General features: G+C 37.3%; 2 protein-coding genes across 2 annotated transcripts in view; one reads left to right on the top strand and one right to left on the bottom strand.

Annotated features, from left to right (window-relative positions):
• Positions 1 to 19,156, top strand: part of LOC134217603 (collagenase-like) — a 457,454-nt gene that overhangs the window by 331,313 nt on the left and 106,985 nt on the right. The window lies entirely within an intron of this gene.
• LOC134208818 (uncharacterized) lies at positions 12,659 to 17,099 on the bottom strand. The gene is made up of 6 exons (XM_062684765.1): positions 16,794 to 17,099; positions 13,629 to 13,798; positions 13,384 to 13,535; positions 13,212 to 13,311; positions 12,830 to 13,156; positions 12,659 to 12,766 (listed from the first exon to the last, which is right to left on the bottom strand). The coding sequence occupies exons 1-6, from the start codon at positions 16,843 to 16,845 to the stop codon at positions 12,659 to 12,661; spliced, it is 909 nt and encodes a 302-aa protein (XP_062540749.1). The 5' UTR covers positions 16,846 to 17,099.

A 19,156-nucleotide genomic window follows, 5' to 3' on the forward strand; every position in this document is an offset into this window, starting at 1 on the left:
ATAGGTGGTTGAATAAACTTGATGGGCTACAACAGTTCTTCAGGCCTTCTAAATACTTGAAATTGAAAAAAAAAACTTGCGTTTCTAACGAATTTCTGGTACATTAATTTGTTACCGAATATAGTAACAATGGACGAACCATCGGCATACTTGCATAAAATATATATACATAGGAAACAATATCGAGGCGTTTCACCTATTTCATAGTTAAAGTGTACCCACTGTCCTATCCCCTCTCCCTATTTCGACCCTCGGAGCAAAATTGAAAGAAAGACGGGTGTTTCCGCTATACCGAAGCCGAACGTCGAAGGAGGGGTGCAGAGAAAGAGAAAATCGAGGGAGCCGAGAGAAAGATCGTGGACTAGTCGGGGAGTCGTATTTTGACTGTGATCGGATACAGACCTCTCGATTGACCGGAGAAAAGCTGTAAAAGAAGATCCTTGTGAAGCGTTGATTTGGCGAGGACTAAGTGTGCTGGTGAAGGGAGCCTAGAACGTCCCGAATATTGAAGAGTGTGCGCGGTGAACGGCTGCTGCCCGTCGGGAGGATTATTTCCGATAGAAAAGCCCGTAGTGCGTCGTGAGTCCCGCGGAGCCGGAAAAACTGACTATTTCTCAAGCTGCATCCCCGTGCTAAACGCTACCGTCTCGCCGGCTGTCTATCCCACCTAGCTAGGAACAAACCTCGAAGAATCCCCAATCGTCGCGGCTTATCCTGCGGAACCGAGACAGAGCTTCAACAAACCGCTCACGTGTACAACATTTCAGCCTCGTCGGTTGCCTGCCCTTTGAGGCCGTAAAAGTGCGATAGGAAGAATCTCAAGCCACCATCTACGTGTAGAACGCTTCAGATCACTGGCGGCATGTGTACAAAATTTCGGCCCCGTCGGCGGCCCGTCCCTTGAGGCCGTGAAAGTGTATCAAAGAGAATTTCAAGCCCCCCCCCCCCCTGTCTACGTGTCCAACGTTGCAGATCACTGGCGGGATCCCTGTGAAGCCGAGAGAAATCTTGGATAAATCGCCTTTGTGTTCAACGCTGCAGATCGCTGGCTGCGTTCCCCAAGAGGACTGGAAAAAAATCTCGAACTTAGCTTCCGCCCACGACGTGTCCAACGCAGCGACCGTGTCGGCTGCCTACGCCGCGGAGCCGGAAAGACGACACAACGAGTCATCGAGCCCTCCCCTTCCACGTGTCCAAGACTACAATAACTCTACACAGCATACTTATAACTATAATCAAACTCCATAGATCCAAAAGTTAAAAGTTATTTGTAAATACGTTACGTTTATACAAGTCCTACGTCTACTAGCGGTTATATTAAAAACATTATTGCCTGATTTTCAAAAAATTGCATGCGGCGAACCCTTCATGGAAGGTATTGTTTGGCGCGGCCGTACCTTTCCGACAGTCATTCGCCGCGTGAAGTTTTGTGCAAGTATCCATTTGGGAACATTACAAACGCCGCGCAGTGTATCATATCTAGAAAATCTGACAATACTCATTGCTCATTACCCCACCCCAACAATCGTACCAAACCCCAACGCCATTGACGTTGACATTGCAACTTACATCGCTTTTTTTTGACAACACGATGGCGCAGGTTGAAATGTCTGGTTCTGCTGTACCGGTGAGTAAATCAATAATAAAGTGAAACAATCAGTTCTGTTGTGCGGGCGAGAAAATAATAAGAAAATGAAACAATCAGTGCAGGTTTGTTCATGTTTTGTATTGGACGTAGAACGATCGGAGATCACGTCCAGACATTTTTTCTTCAGTAAGCAGAATGATTAACCAGTCATTGAAATTTTGTTTCTTATTTCTGTTATAAAGAGGCTTGCAGCCCTAGGCTGGCTCACCTCTGATTAATAGTTTTGTTTTCATCGATCGATCTACACGCTGTACACGGCATACCTTTTACCAAAACGAACCCTGCCACACTCCCTACCCAACAAACAACGACAAGCTACAAATAAGCATCTTAGTTGAATTATTGTTTATTTGTGATCTTCATAGCTGAATAAAATGGATGCTGAATAATTCGCTAGATAGATTTCATTTCAGCATTTGATTCAACTAATATTCGACTTGGTATATTTATTTGTTTACCACCTTTATTTGAGGTCGAACTAACGTTTTAGTTTTATCACATTTTAGCACATTGGAAAAGTTTATCATTGTGCTGAAATAATGATTTTTAATATTCTCTGTTCGACTATGATGTGATGCTCTAAAAGGGTGGTCGAATTGAGTTTGAATAGTAGATTAATAAGCAAGCATTAGACATTCTTCTTAACATTTGTCCTTCTTAACCATTGGATTTTACCTTTGTCAGATCTATCGCACAGTGGAATAAAACATAGGAAATAGGTTATGCTTTTTCAGTTTGAAAGAAAATCGCTATGGCTTGAATTGATGATATTTAGATAGGTAAATAATGATGTATATTCAAGACATTGTTGGATTCAATTTTCAATTAATTCTTGATCTATAAAGGTGTTGGAGATTATAACCAACAAAATTGCTGAAGCAATGAAGAAAATGTATGCAGTTGTTTGAAGTTGGGCGGAAGCTAATGTGACCAGCTAAATTTTGTATGAACGCGGGACAAAAAAAAAGTTCATAGTTTAATACGTTTTAGTAATACGCTTCAGTCAAATCTTTCAATTTTTGTTTGTTAGCAATGCTTAGTTTGCTAACTGTTTTATACTGGCTGGGCAATGTTCATGTGCTAAGACAAGACAAGACAAGGCTTAGTTTGCTAACTGTTTGATAAACGGCTACTCATTTTAGAAGTAAGCCATGGAGTTTCGTATAATTTTAAAGTTTAGCGGTTACCTATCCGATAACTATAAAACTGGTGCAATTATCGAATTGCAGTTAAAAAGTGTTGCAATTAAATGAATTTCAGCTGTTGATCGTCTAGTGTACAGAATTTTGTTAGAATTTTTTGTAGCGATAGAAGCAATCATCGAATCGAATCGAATCTCGAAAATTATTTCCTGAATAACCTTAATAACTATTTCTAAAATACCTAACAAAAGTAGATACTGTGATTATTAATTAATTAGATCATATTTTTCTAAAAGTCTATTCTGGTTGAAGCTTTCGCCTTCAGGAATCAGGTCCACGGTTATTGTTCCAATTTATTTCCAAACAGGTGAGACTGAATAGATATCTGCTCAGAAAATTAAAAATTTCGTCCCATTTCAGATCGCTTGCGATTCTGCAGGGAGAGCATCGTGCTTGAGTTTTGCATGCAGAATCGCATCGTTCCACTTAATCGTCAAAAAGGATTTCGCTTCAAAAAGAACCAAAACCCAATAGAAGCGTATTTTATGTTACTTATGGATTTATTTTCCAATGTTTTAAGCAAAGAAAGTAAATTCGATTAATTCAACGGAGAATGATACGTAGAAATCAAGCAATGATTCAAACCACAAGTCGAATCATGAACGATTCTCTCTGCCATGAGTCGGGTGGTGTTTGACTCGCACTTGATTTGAACTTTGGATGAGATCTAAGAATTTGAGTTTTTCCCAACACTGTTATCGATATCCAATATCAACACAGTAAAGGCCATCTTCTAACTGGAGTAGATTTTCCACAAGATGTTGCTCCGCATGGCATTTAAATGGAGTGATATTTTAGATGTTCCGTGTCGAAATACAAGCAATTACGCAGCAGGAAATACATAGAGGCAAAATCTTCTCACAAGATTCCCATGGTAAAACAAACAATAGAAATGATGTGAGCTGAGTCACAGAACATTTGATTCTTGATTTCTATGATCCATACGATTGTGGTGGTGGCTAGCCCCATGATTACTTCCGGTCTTTTACTATACTTAGTATAGTAATAGTCAAGCATTCGTTGTACATATGACTAATATGGGGGGTAAGCGTGATGAAATGTTGTAGAATTTAAAAAGAAAACGAATGTTAAGACCAAGTGCCACTGGATGACTCCAAACGGGCCAGTATAATGTGGGGTAGTCAGGGTTTAACTAAATTAGCTAATAGTATAACTTATTTTGCCACGCAACAATTTCAGTATAGGTAATTTGTTTCTACGAATCAAATTCCTAGAAGTTAGGTTTTCAGCATTACTTAGCGCAAGAGAGGGTTTAAACTCTGCGTTACATTGCATTTTTCCCCGATTCGGTGCGTTATCATGAGTGATCAGCACTCATGGAACACATTGTTTAACGCGAATGTCAGCCGGGATCGCTCAAAGTGTAAGATTTAGTGTAATTATTTTAATTATTTTTATTTTTTAGGCATCAAATGTTAGGAGCATGTTTTCAGCGTCACATAGCCCAGGAGATGGTGTAATGCTCTGCGTTGTAATGGTATAGTGTAGGCCGTCATCGATGGGGTCCTGTGAGTCACATGTAGTGGCTGTGCTCGGGACAGTTGTGTGTTGAAAGAGGTTTCGGGGCAGTTAGGATTGAGTTTTAATATAAACAGATGTAGGATTGAACAAGTTATAACCTTCAGGGTTCATATTGTGGAGACTATTGACAGCCAAAGCGTTGAGGATAAGCTTTTAGTTAGGAACTGAATTAATTTATCCGATTTGGAATCCTAGATTGAATAGTAGGTATATATGGACAATAATAGAAACTATATACAGTTATCGTTTTATTAAGTATTGAGGATATGTTTTTAGTTAAGTTAAATAGCAGATATGCATGTATGATAACCATTAATAAGGCAGAATTATAAGAACTGTATTTTTGTCTTTGTAGTAAGATTAATTACTTACTAATGTTTTGCGGGCCGGCGAGTGAAAGCGGCCCAATTCTTTTATCTACCTCTTTCCAGACGACCAATGATGAAGAATTTACTTCAAGAAAATCTCATAGTTCCGGTATCAGCAGTGGTATTCATAACTAATACTACCTACAACCACCGTCAATACAGGAAGTCTGTGTTCACAACGAGATTACTTCAAGGACAATCCCAACATCCTCTGTGAATTGCTGATAAGTATTGCGTTTATATTTTAATTGCACTGAGCTTGTTCTAATCTGATCGGTGAATGAATTGACTTGCCACATATTTAGATACATCGTGAATAATCAATATCATTAGTAAATTTAAATATTCCCGTAGATTAGAAAAGCATGTGCATAAATTACTTTTTTATGGCAACATATCACAACGAGACGGGACCCTTCGGAGCCTTAAATAAGATCTCGGTCCGGTTGCATCTAAGGATATCTTAGTGCAGTGCACACCGGACGTGTTGCCCAGTAGACGTATCGCTCAGCGGTATTTAAATACAACGCAGATAGGCTATGGTCAGAGGGTGCGTTGATATTACAAGATTACAAGATTTCTATGATCCTTATTGGTCTTATAAAACTAAGTATTAGTCAAAATTATAAATTTTAAAAATCTAATCATTTCTTTTAAAATACTAAGTAATGACTAAAAACGTATTCTATTTTTCTGTATTTCGCGGGACATTATCTATAAATAAGCTAAATGCGGGACGTCTTGCGGGACGCTTTTCAGCGCGGGACAAATAGGGAAAATGCGGGACTGTCCCGCGAAACGCGGGGGACGTATGGTCACATTAGCGGAAACGAACACAAACAAAGTCATATAAAATCGACCAAATTGCATGTTTGTTACAGATTCCATATGTACTAGTTGTTTTCTATATGTAAATAAATTTCGATATGTGTAGTTATTTACTTGCTGCATGTGTAGTATTGATGGCGCAATCATATCGCAACCGGTTATTCAGAGATTCCGAGCAAGGCCGAAAATAAATCCATTAAATTTTCATAAACTCCATTAATATCATCGGGGACGGACTTTATTTTATCGTTTTGACATTATTTTCTTATATTTTTTCCCAGTGTTGAATGGTTATGACTGGCTGAACAATGGTTGAAATAATAATCTTGTACAGTTATTAACAAACTCAAGACAAAATTTTCAAAACGACTTATCTGCTTTTGTAAACAAAGATTCAAACGACGATTTGACGAATCTGATAGCTCTCCCACGCAGGGATGCCAGAGAATATTTTCAAATGTCTTCACAGTCGTTTAAATATGTCTTCAAATGTCTTCAATATTATAAATTCAGTAGAAAACCGAATTATAGCCGCTAACGAAATTGGATTTTTCTCACAATCCATACGTTAAACCTAATTTCGGAAGTGGTGCGCTGTATAGCACATCACAAAATAAAAGCAGCGCACCACTTTCGAAGTAAGGTTTAACGTATGAATTGTGAGAAAAATCCAACTTCGTTAGCGGCTATAATTCGGCTGAATTGATAATATTAAAATTATGATTATCAGTGAGAAATTTCGAAATCCAATAGGTTTGGTTATTCAATAATCACCTTGTTTTACAAATGTGGAATAATGTTAACGAGTTTCTTATGGATTTTGTACTGAGTCGGATTTTTGAACTGAATTTTCACGTGGAACTTTTTTTTAAATTTCTTTCTAAAGAATACCATATTGGGATTCAAAATTTGCTGTGAAATACTTGAAGAAACATCCAGAGAATTTTCTAAAGGAACTTCTGGTGAAATTTCTAGATCAACTTCCGAATAAATTCCTGATGGAGCTTCTTATAACTTATACTATTTTCTTGTGGGTGGAGCTTCTAATTACTTTTGGAAGTCTCCTAAAGAAATTTTCCGAAGAATTCCTGTTGGAACATCCAGAGGATTTACTGAAGCAACTTTCGGAAAAAGTTCAGCAGAAACTTCGGGGGGAATTCCTGGAGGAACTTAAGAAGGAATTCCTGTAGAAACTTCAGGAGGAATTCCGGTGGTTTTTTTTCTGGAGGAATACCTGAAGGATTTTCCTGATGAATTTCTGAAGGATATTCCTGAGGAATTACTGAAGCAATTTCCGGTGGAATTCCTAAAGAAACTTCTGGAGAAATTTTTGGAGGTAGTTCTGGATGAATTCTTGGAGGAGCTTCTTGAGGTATTGCTGAAGAAATTTGGAGGAAATAACAGATGAATTTCATTTCAAATCCTGGAGGAAATACCAGATTCATAGTATACTTCCGGAGGCATTCTTGAAGAGTCATTCGGCAACTTTCTTAAAGGATCTTCCAGAGGGGGAACTTACGGAGGAATCCCTGGTGGAGCTTTCGCCGCAATCCCGGGGAAAACTTCCGTAAAAATTCCTGGAAGAATTACTGAAGGAATTCGTGAAGGAACTACCGAAGGAGTTCTGGAGGATCTTCCAAATGAATTCCTTGAGGATTTTTCGGAGGAATTTGCAGAGAAAACATTAAAAAATGTCCAAAGACTTTTCTAGAAGAATAATCAAAGGAATTCAAGGAAGAATTTAACGAAAGTGTGTACAGAAAAATATATTAAGCTCTTTTAGTGGAATGTATTCAACCGTCTAAGACGAATTAAGTACTCTCCATTTAATTCCACCAATTGTGGACACAGTTGTGGTCGAAATACGTATCTGCAAAGATATCGAAATAATAGGACGAGACCAGTGGCATTCTAGCTAAAATTCCGCTTGAGGCCCTTTCAAATCATTTCAACAACACTAGTACACCTGCTGGTATAAATTGCGATATTGACACTATCAAACGAGAGGTGGCGATGCTGCGTATTTATATCAATGTGATTTTGCATATACAGCAGTGACAACTGTTGTTGAATGGCGTAAGTTATGAATGTTACTTTTGTACACTCTAGGTGGAGAGCAGTCATAAAGAAATTTGTAGTAAACCGCTTGAGTTTAGTATGGAGCTGTAATCAGATCTCATTTATTGTTTAAAGTTGCAAAATGCAATAAGGGTATAAAAATCAGAAAAATATTTGTAGCTTTTCTACCTAGGTCACATATCGCTGTGATGCTTAGTTAGTGAGAACGGGTGATTTGTCCATACAAGAAAATTTATTTTACTACAAATGTTGTGGCGCCATCTCTTTCAACCAGCACCTTTGGCCCTGTCCTATTGGTGGAATTAAATGAAGAGTACTTAATTCGTCTTAGACGGTTGAAAGTGTGTAGCAAGTTTCTTTTGAATTTCTTTTAGGGAGATTTTCCTGCAGAAATTTACCTTGAAAATTATGAGAAATATCCATTTACCACCAGCACAATTTCAATTTCTTATCGACATTCGTAAGAATTTTCTATGAAACTTAATTGAGACAATTTTCTTGTAGAAATTAAAGTGCATTTATTGTGGGAGTTGTGGAAATCAAGATTAATTTTCCGTAGTGTTGGTAAAATCACTCATAAATCTTAATCAACGAGCGCTCCCGTGCAAACGAAATCGTCTGCGATATTAAAGAAATGCATCACGCTTGAGTTTTTCATACTAAAACGCATCATTTCACTCATTTGCCAAAAAATCATTTTGGTTTAAAAACGCGACAAACTTCAATTCTCTGTTTTTAACGAAGGAGAACAAAAGAAAACCTACGATGATTCAAATGGATGATTCAACTCATCCATGTGTTTTTAGGTGCTGATTTGAGTGCGTTTCAACTCACGCTTGATTTGAATCATCCATGAGTTTTGAGATTTTGAGTTTTTACCAACACTAATCAGTGTTGTCCGTTTAAATTTTGGAGGATTTCCTTTGTAACTTTTTTACGGAAATTATTAAATATAAATTTTGTACTGAATTCCCAATTTCAATTCTCTTGAATAAAGACAAGAAATTCATAATTTTTATCGGAAATTCTCCTTATTTTACACGAACAATTCTATGAAAATTTTCACAGAAAATTCTTTCAAAAATTCACGGAAATTTCAAACAGTTTTCCGTCGGATATTTAGAAGAAAGTCACATGGAAATACCGAAAAGATAAAATGAATTCAGAAGGAATTTAGAAAAAGTGCAGGTTCTAGCTCAACGGTTGAAAAGATTAAATCAAGTCATAGAAGAGTTTAATCTATTTTTGCCGTAAATTAGATCGGTCATTGCGTTCCGATGCAATTATTGAAATACCTTTTTACATAAACGGCATCGGGATTTTTTTAACCAGCGCTCAACTCAAAGTTAAGTGCGTATCAGGTCTAAAATGCGTTCCATTTATCAGATCTATTATAACTTTTGTAATTTTTTTTTGTGTAATTTACATATAGAAGTCGCAGCTCGCAGAATTATAAGTAATAAATAAAATTATATTTTCTCTCGCTGGCTTATTGATTGTCTTCAAGTATCTTCGAATAAGTAGATAAGTCTTCAAATATTTTGAAAAGTCTTCAAAATGTCTTCACGAAATAAATGTCTTCACAGAGATTCAAATGTCTTCAAATCGAAGACATGTCTTCAAATCTGGCATCCCTGCTCCCACGCTAACCAACACCATCAACAGGTAGCGGAATCCTTCCCCTACCTATTGATGGTGTTGGTTTGCGTAGGTGAGCTATCAGATTCGTCAAATTGTCGTTTGAATCTTTGTTTACAAAAGCAGATAAGTCGTTTTGAAAATTTTGTATTGAACTGTCACACTTAGAATAATTCACCGACTTCGGTAATTCATTTACCGAATTCTCAACAGCTGAACGTTCGGTAATGAGTTCGGTAAACGAACACACTACCGAAAGTTCGGTAATCTGAATACTCCCCGCGAACTGTCAATTTCACCGAACAGATCGGTAAAATTTTGGATTCACCGAAATATTCGGTAAAGAGGAATTTCTTGCTGATTCTTATTGGATTTAAATTAAAGTAACAGGAAAAAAGTTTTGCGTTGGTTGTATGTCATTCAAAATTTTATTGATTGTTTATATGCGAAATCAAAAAATAATATCATATAATCGTTGATCGATGGTTTCATTTTCATTATGTTGGCTGATTTCTATGGTTCGATCTTGTTGCTCCAAAAAGTGCCAGTTAAATTTTAATTCGGTGGAATGCCAGTCTTCTGGTTCGAACGCCGTTGAGTTTTTCATTATTTTCCGATGGAGATCAAGCTTGATTGTCCAATGGCGAAAGTGGTATTCCGACGCTGATGAACTGTCAGATGTTGAAGAAAATTAGTTTCATAAGAATTTAAAATTGCGTGAAATTCGTCTATTATCTCGTCACACTTACCTTTATCAATTGTAAACTCATTATAAAACAACAAATTTTGGGAAAGGAAAAGGAAACCAACAGAAAAATTACAGCGGGTGCAATGGGACTCCGCACAAAAATGGAATCTTGTAGATTTGACGTCTGACTGTTCCGACATGATGGTAAGAATTGACCGATCTGTCGGTAACACATGAAATTTACAACTTTTTCGGTAAAATGGTGACATTTTATCCACAATAACCGAAGTTCAGTTATGTTCGATGTCAAAAAGAGAAAAAATACCGAAGTATCTGTGATTTTCTCAATTACCGTTCAATTTGGTAAAATAATTTACCGAACTCTTGAGCTCTGTTTAAGTGTGTGTAGTATTCAGAGTAAGCGGCTAATGATATTAGTCTGTATAAGTGATTCTAGACTATGAATTGATTCTGCTATTGCGGATAGTGCATTAAACATAAGCAATCAAATATACCAATCGTGAAATCACATATTTCGCATGCCCCAATTTACCGTACAATGTGGCAAGTTTTACATTAGACTTGATTCGAACTCTCAATTTTGCATATGCACTAATATTGATCTCTATCGTGAAAGAATCTGTGCATGATTGAGTATTTGAGAGTATGGAGAGCAACATATTGAATTTTCTGACGAACTTTGCTTCATTTAAGCGTGTTCCAAGGAATCGGTAGCTTGTGAAGGGCTAAGAGAGGTTGCGCGGCGGGGTATGGCAATGCTAGCGCATTGCAGCCACCGCAGTGTGAGATGGTGTTGGTAGCGCCATTGAGTTGAGTAGCAACGACGAAGATTGCACCGTCAGTTTGTTGTCGAATTTTAAAACGAACAGTCGCACCGCTCTTCAACGGCGGATTCCATTCAGCCGTTTTCGGATGGAATACGACAGTGTGTAGTTTGACAGATTGACTTGTTGAATAAGAGTCCAATAATGATTCATATTCAGCCATACGATTATTTATGTTATGCGTCGAGTAGGCCATAACTCACAAAATTTCACCATCAACAACCATCAACAGGTAGCGGAATCTTTAATCTACCTATTGGTGGTGTTGGTTTGCGTGGGAGAGCTATCAGATTCGTCAAATCGTCGTTTGAATCTTTGTTTACAAAAGCAGATAAGTCGTTTTGAAAATTTTGTCTTGAAATCAAGGATGGCGTGGATGACAACGTAACCGGCGAAGGACCAAATGTCAGCAGTTCGAAACCCGATTTAACAAAATTTTGAAATGGTTATAAGAAAATAGCAATTTCTTCAACATACGTTCAATTGAGAGCTTAATGATGCGTTATTATTTTCGAAAAATTTACATGTAGCTGAATTAAGGCTAAGTAAAATGATTATTAAAGGTTTAACAAATCAGGTAATAAAGTTGTTTTTCAAAAAAAGATGTTGTAGCTGTATAACTTCTTCAAAATTGTGTGAACAAAGCCTGAACAGAAGTTGCGATAAGAAATAGTACAGACATTATTCAACACAGTGCTGAATTGAATCAGCACATTGATGTTAGTTAAACTAGTGAATGTTTGTTGGCTACCCCATATCCCATCCCAGTGATTTCTCGTGGAAGTGCAGATGACTCATCGGCTTCTATCAAAGCGAGAATCATGTCAACTTTTTCCTACACAGAGAAACGAAACAACTCAAATTTGAGTCTTTTTCACTCAACTTGACAGCAAAGTGCAACTACTCAAAATTGAGTTATTCGCTAAGTACTCAACTTTCAGTAATCTTTGAGTACATTGCTTTGAGTTAAATCAAACTGTTTAGTTAAAAGTCGTCTTTGGGTTAAAATTACTTAAATTAAGGTGTCCCGCTATAGAAAATTTTGGAGAAAATATTTTTTTGGGTTTTCGATATTTAAAATGTTCAGTGTGGAATAGTTTTTGGGGTTTTATTTACTCATATAATTCAGTAATTTTAATTACAGTTTTCTTGAAAGGTAAACAAAATAATTCCGAACAAAAAGTTTTGCTCATTGAGAGTAATTAATCGCATCGAATCGCACTCATAAATTCCTTTAAACGTAGAGTCAGCTGCGATACTTTGGTGCTAGTGGAACATTGTTTGATTTCCCAGAGGTTTATGGCAATCAGGTCATACAGCTTTTTGAGCAGGACCGGCACGTCGATTCCCAGAACTGGAAAAAGCTTCATCAAAACGTCAATGGCCACGTCTCCTGAGTTACCACAAGGGATAATATGATCCGCAAAAACAACAAAAACGTCGCCTGTTTTGAAGGTCTCGGCGCAGCACACAATGTGAGGAGGCAAATCAGGATGAGTATGCACATGATTACGTGTAGCGATCAGGTTCGTTGTGTTTTCAACCTGAAAGCAAACAAAATAGACGTGTAAGTAAATTCAAATAAACTTTTACAATTTACTATTTTCAGACCAACTAAACAACAAAAAGGAAAATCAAATACTCACTTTCACACACCGAATCAGCGGTGTAGCTAAGAATTCTTCGATGGTCATATCTTCTTTCATTTTCCGCTTGATGCCGCAATGTGTCAACTTCTTCAAAAATCGGATGTTAACTGGAAATAACAGACAAAATATTAACAGGCAACAAGAAATCAAAGATATGAAACATACCGTCTTCTACCACGTTCTATTCGTTTTTTCCATAAGAATTCCAAGCTGCATAAAAGAATCCATACTACAATCCTTGATTGCATTTGGATGAAGCCGTTCGAAGGCTTGTTGGACCTGGAAAGTAATATTTTCGTTATTAGAGGAAGTCAACATACATTTTGAGAACAGTGAACTTACCATGAGTCCATTATATGCAAGAAAGTGTGGAAAGGTTTTTATCAAGGAGTTAGTGACATCTGTTTCTCTAAGTAGCCATTGGTGCAAGATCGTGCATTGTGACATTTTTTCAGATATCTCCCTGACGTTCTGCAAAGACGGAGTCAATGTTGCCACGTAGGATGCAAGCTCCTGAATTCCGTCCGGCAACACTATGATCGTTTGCTTTGGCCTTTGGAAAAGTCGTTCTTCCGAGGGTAAATCTTTACGCATATTGCTCACGCGTGTTTCAATGATTCCGGAATGTGGCCCTTTTCCAAGGCCTTTGTTTCGCCAGAAGAAATACGACTAAAAAGCAATATTGGTTTAAACATAAGCACTGGGAATATGTATGGAAATTTACCTCTCTTGGAGCATTAGCACTCACTCGTGTTTTTTCCAGCTGTGGAAAGGCTTCGATAATCTTGATTGCCAATTCTTGCTTCTCACCCCATGACGGATATCTAGAACATAATATAATCAATATTAATATGAAACGAATGACTTTAATATTAAATGAATGACTTTAATATTACCTTTTCTCTTCCAGAATCATCCGCTCGAAATAGAATTTTGTGAGAACTCTATTCATTTTCAACAGCTCGTTAGTGGCAGGAATGGAACCAGCGGTGAGAAGCTTTAGCATTCTTTGGAGTTTTGGTTCGTCGGCCAGAATAGATTGTATGGTCTGCAAAAAATGTTACATGCAGTTTTTATTATTGAAATAATAAATTATTATTCACAAGGAACTTGAAACAGTGCATTTCAAAAGATAATTTACCTTTTCATGTTCCGAATTTTCGTTCTCCTTTGGGATCTCACGCTCTTGTTGTGCTGTTATTTTAGAAATAACATTGAGGATGATCTTACGAGGGCCCATCTCCAATATGCCTAATTCTGTCAAGTCACCGCCATCAAGGTATTTAAGAATTTCATCCGTGATAAGGTTAGCTGTGAATGTAAATAGTATAAATGTAAATAGAACTTATGGATGTGGCTTTCTCAGTCTGAGGATAATCAAAACGGCTAGATTTTGAAATTACCCGACGTTTCGGCCGAATGTATTTGGCCTTTTTCAAGGGAAATTATTTGTCAACCGTTTTTCGTTCGCGAATTAATGCCTGTTTCATGTTTTGGGCTTCTTGTATGCTACAATTATACACATTAAAAAACATTAATTATGATAATATACGAAAAAACACTACAACACTGTACGATTATCGTAGGGAATGATTGAGAAAAAGATACTTACTTGAAATATCGTTATAATATAAATTCGAAAGTTATGAGGAAAAAGATTGGTTTTATTCAATGATGATTTTTACAAATCCTTTTTTTATTCATCAAAAATTTGCGTAAATCTAATCGTCGTAATATTTCAAGCTTATGTACAAGTCATTATCGTTATCTTTCAGTTTCCACATGTTATAACATTTGCGCGATAACAATTTATCTTTATTTACTCTGATAAGGTTCTGAGATAGCCTAACTTTAAAAGCAAATAGTGTAAGATCAAACTGAATTATGTCCAGTTCCTGAATAATTGTAATGATATCATTTCCGTGGCAAACCATCAATAGAATAATCCCATAAAAGCTACCAGTACCCTTAAGATATTTGACCACATAACCCGGTCGGAAATCGATTCTATTTATCTGCATATGTTGAATTACATCTATTTCTTGTGAAAGATCGAAAAGTAAGCCTGATGAGTCTATTGTGTTTTTATCGATTAAAGTTGATGAAATTATGGATGGATGATTTGTGACATATGTATGATTTAAAATTGAACAGGTTTGCTTGAACGCCAGTCTTTTGGTTAAACTTAAAGTCAGATTTATGTAATTTCCGCAAGTTTTCCCTGGCCTTTTGACTCTTTGAATTTGGCCTCGAATAACAAACAGCTAGCATGGTAGAAAGGCCCGTTTTCAATACATGACTGTGCATAATGGGAAATATGATGGATTTTGTTTATAGCAATTGATGATGGAAAACATTCAAGGAACATTTTATGGAATTCTAGAGTAGCGTTTTGAAGGTCGTTGATCATTTCTTTAGTTAATCTGTGAGAAAAACAATTATAGCTAATAAGAAGCAATGACGAAATAAGTTGTCCTAATTTTGGATTTTGCTCAAGTACTTCATTAAAAATAAAAGGAAATGCACGCATGAGCAGCCATGTCTGTGACGCAGTTTGGCTCAAGGTATTGGTTTTTGAATGCAAAATTTGGTATGTGAAATTTGGGATCGGTTTGACTGAGTCTTCGCACTCTCCAAAGTCGAACGTGTTGATGAGATGATTGATTTTTTGATCTGTTAAGATTCTTGACTCTACAGCTTGTTTTAAGTTTAGCTTAATTATCATGGGAAAAATCCCTTCGAGGAGATCGTGCATGGGATCAAAGCACATCGTATTAGGCCATCTAAAGAAACGCAGTTTATGTACAGAACAATCAGCGCGTATTCCACATTCCTTTGAAGTTTTTTCCTGATTCGAAATAGCAGCTACATTCTGTTGAACATTTTCTACCGTTCAATGAGTAAACGAATCGCCCAATACACCAGATTTCAAATATTTTCATATAGCATGATCTACAAGATAGATTGGCCGAGGGTCCAAGAAGCCCATAGATTTCGTGAATGGCCAATGTGTCACCCAAAATGTTTACAAGTGCAGCGCGTAGTGCCCAGCTTTCTGATGAAGTGCTAATGGTGATACCCTGAGGCGATTCAAGTACAAGAAGATCGTTGATCACGTCTTCTAGTACGACTTCGAAGCCATAGTTTTTCAGCACACTTGTTTTGACCATAAGGGCCACATAAATCCTATCCAAAGATGAATTTACCCGTGAATCGAAATTTTGGATCTTGAATGAAAATACCTACGGTCAATTTATTTTTCCCTTTACTTGACCTGAGAGGATTTGAATACTCGACATCATGGACGTGAAGTGATAATCGCAATGCATGAGGATGGTCTTGGAAAAATGGGTGGTTTGCATATTGTTTGCTGTCCTTGTACGATACTATTGAACCATCGGTACTTGCTTCCTCTGCATTAAGCATGGTTCGAGCTTCAGGATTTGTCAAAACAAGGCGTAATGTGTCAATAATGGAAATATAGTGAACCACGTCTTTCTTCATTTTTATCGATGGTGTGACATTTGGGCACCTGATTCTTTTCTGAAATTTTTTCCTCTAGCTCTCCTAACAAAGTTGAGGTTTTGACTTTGGTTTTTCCTAATACTTTTCGACCGGCTCAGGAATCGTACAATCGGCTTTCGATATCAAAAAGTTTATATTGTTTTGAGGTGTTGAAACGGTTGAAGTTATGTCTGAGATGAACAAAGAATTTATCAAATTGATTGAAGATTCAATTTTAATTGAATTTTCACTTTTCATGTATCTTTTACCTTGATACACAGAATGGCGTTGACACCAAGAAATAATCCTTGAAAATCCGGAAAGAAATCGTTGTACTTTCTTTTCAGGAAGAGAAACATCGCACCGCAATTCCGTAACCATCTCTGTGAACTCCGTCGTGATTTCTTGCAACGAAACATCGTTTTCGTAGAAGAATGGATTTTTAATTAAGGGTGTTGGTGATTTCAACTCATGCTCCGGGATCGGTATTGAGGGAGGCGAGGGAACTTCCGGCATGGCAGTGTCCTCTTCCTCTTCAACATCTTCTGACGAGTGACATAACAGAAAATGCTTTTGAAAACTCACGAAAAAGCTGAAAAGCGAGGCACATAGTGGGCATCTCAGTGGGATTGTCGACTTTTTACTGGTTGTCACTTTATGCACCATTGAAAGGTGCTTCTTAACATTCTCCAGGTCACCCGTAATAAAATCGTTGCAACCGACAATGCAGCATTTCATCCTCAAAATTCAAATACAAATTTTCAAACGGAGGATTTTTAAATATTAAGCAGATAGCACTTACCAGTGAGCTTACGGTAACTTTTGTCGTCAAGTTTAGCTTTTAGTTGGTCCATTTTAATTTTCTCACAATTTCCGCTTTCTTATTCAGAGACTGATGTTTAAACACTCACTGTCGTGGCAACATAAGACTACAAATGAATGACGTGAATTGTTTTTTCATCCAAAATACAGTACAGCTAAAGTACTTGGCTTTGGGTACTTTCAAAGAAAGAAAAGGAGAACAACTCAAAATCAAGATAAATCGTCATCCAAAACAAAAACATTCATTGAACTCAAAATGAAGTTTTTTGATTTAACCGCAAATTTATGTTAAATGAACCTACACTAAGAAATTAATGAAACCATCTATAGGATAAAATCTATACTATTTTAGTAATAATGAGATTTATTCATTGCTCAGTTTAAATTTTATACTATCATAGCATACAAATAAAACTAGTTAAGATTTGCGCGAAGGTATTTTCTCTAGTATATTCAGATTTGACAGTTCGTTTCCAGCATGTAAAATAAGTGCTCACTAAATTTAAATGTAAAACTTATTTTAAATTTAAAAATGCATGGCGATGATGGTAAACGCGCATTACTTGCGTGAAAGGTAAGTTGTGCTGAACAAATATTTCTCCTGTCCACGCTTCTTTTGCGTTCAGAACATAAGTTTGAAATATTGCTTTGTAGGCAATGCCGGAGAATCGATGATGTCGGTCAATCAAGCCGCCTCCGAAAACCAGGATCGACGCACACGGATAAATGGTTCCTTGAAACTACCTGGACTACGAATAAAATAAGCAATGATACCGCGGCAGGATTAATCAGCCTACCGATGATGAAATTCAACCGCAACGCGACAGATAATTCCGTATTCTACGTAATTTTGATCGAGCTTAGAAGAGAAACCCACCAAACGGTATTTATGAGCCTGAGCCGTAATTTAGTTATAAGACGTGTTATAAAATTATGTGAACGAGAAATAAAAACTAATATTATTTATCATATTATTATTTCCATTATTGAATAATCAAAACAACACATTTGTTGAATGCAGAATCCAGCAAAAAATTCCAGCCAAATGAAGTTAAACTAGTGTTGATTAAAGTCAACTTATACATTACTCCCTATAAATCAAAGTTATACTAATGCGGTATAGTCCGCATCTAATCTAAGCCGGGGTCAACCAGGCGAATAGCCAGTTAGTATGACTTTTAACCTATTTGGTATTTATTTATTTCAGAGTGTACCGACAAGTACAAGATTGTATCCAAATCAGAAGTGTCAAGAAAGTACTTAATTTTGAGTTGTTTCGTTTCTCCGTGTACCCATTCCTTAATTGACCTGCTTTCGGACACGGCCGACGCTAGTATTGCTTATTTTTAGGTCACCAGTTCTTACACATTAAAGATTATTTTAGTCCCAAACATCAATGAGAATAGATAGAAGGTGAGGAAGAAGACCAAATGCAAGTGTATTAGTGGATGATGGAAAATGTAAACAGCAAATGGTGACGTACATATTTGCACGGCTTCTTATGGAGCTCGTTATGTAGTAGTGAAAGCTTTTCACCATACACGAAAGGCACGCACACTAAATATGGATTTCCATACCTTAGTATTTATTTTCATTGCCCAAACATCATCTGTTGATTCTCTGTGTAATTACAGCCGACCTGGCAATAACGGAGTAGCAACCGTGGGCGGTTAATCAACTCAGAATTCTAGATACTGAACATTTTCTGTTCATAGCCCTTTGCACTACAGTAATTTTGTTATCAATTGTGCTTTCAACTGGATGACAGTGTTCTATTTCTCATAGAGTATTTCTGGATTTTGGCGCCCCCTACAGGTTGACCGATGGCAGGGGTCAACCTGACCAACTGCACGCTACGGTGATGTCTAATAGAAATGGCCTCAAGCAATCAATACCTGCCTACATCAGTGTACGGGATTTCTGTACATTTTAGGTCAGGCGCGTTCAGGTAACCTTTACCCATGGGGTAAAAAAAAAAGTTCAACCAAAACTTTTTTTTGGCCATCTAACTTTCTGTCGTAACCGTTGTTTCATGCAGATCATTCCTGGATGCCCATCATAAGCACTCTGCAGCACTCGATGTTGGAGCGATGTCAGGATGATTAATCGATCTCCTCATATTAAAACACCAATGTAAGAGTGAGTTTCTGACTTAGGGCTGATGCCCACGTAGCGGTTTTTCAAGCTGCGTGCACGCCGCGTCCACGCAAGGTACCCAGCATCAAATGTAGTCGTGCACACGTTTACGTGTGCATTACTCCATTTGATGCTGGGTACCTTGCGTGAACGCGGCGTGCACGCAGCGTAAAAAACCGCTACGTGGACATCGGCCCTTAAACTGCT

Source organism: Armigeres subalbatus, chromosome 2 (genome assembly GCF_024139115.2).
Source record: "Armigeres subalbatus isolate Guangzhou_Male chromosome 2, GZ_Asu_2, whole genome shotgun sequence".
Classification (NCBI taxonomy): domain Eukaryota; kingdom Metazoa; phylum Arthropoda; class Insecta; order Diptera; family Culicidae; genus Armigeres; species Armigeres subalbatus.

What these genes read in the sequence shown, in the direction of transcription:
- LOC134208818 (XM_062684765.1), bottom strand. Translation starts at nt 16,845, where the DNA reads ATGGACCAACTAAAAGCTAAACTTGACGACAAAAGTTACCGTAAGCTC. An exon ending in ATGATTCTGGAAGAGAAAAG is followed by an intron (nt 13,312 to 13,383) that starts GTAATATTAAAG and finishes ATTATGTTCTAG; the next exon opens with ATATCCGTCATGGGGTGAGA. An exon ending in GTGCTAATGCTCCAAGAGAG is followed by an intron (nt 13,157 to 13,211) that starts GTAAATTTCCAT and finishes ATTGCTTTTTAG; the next exon opens with TCGTATTTCTTCTGGCGAAA.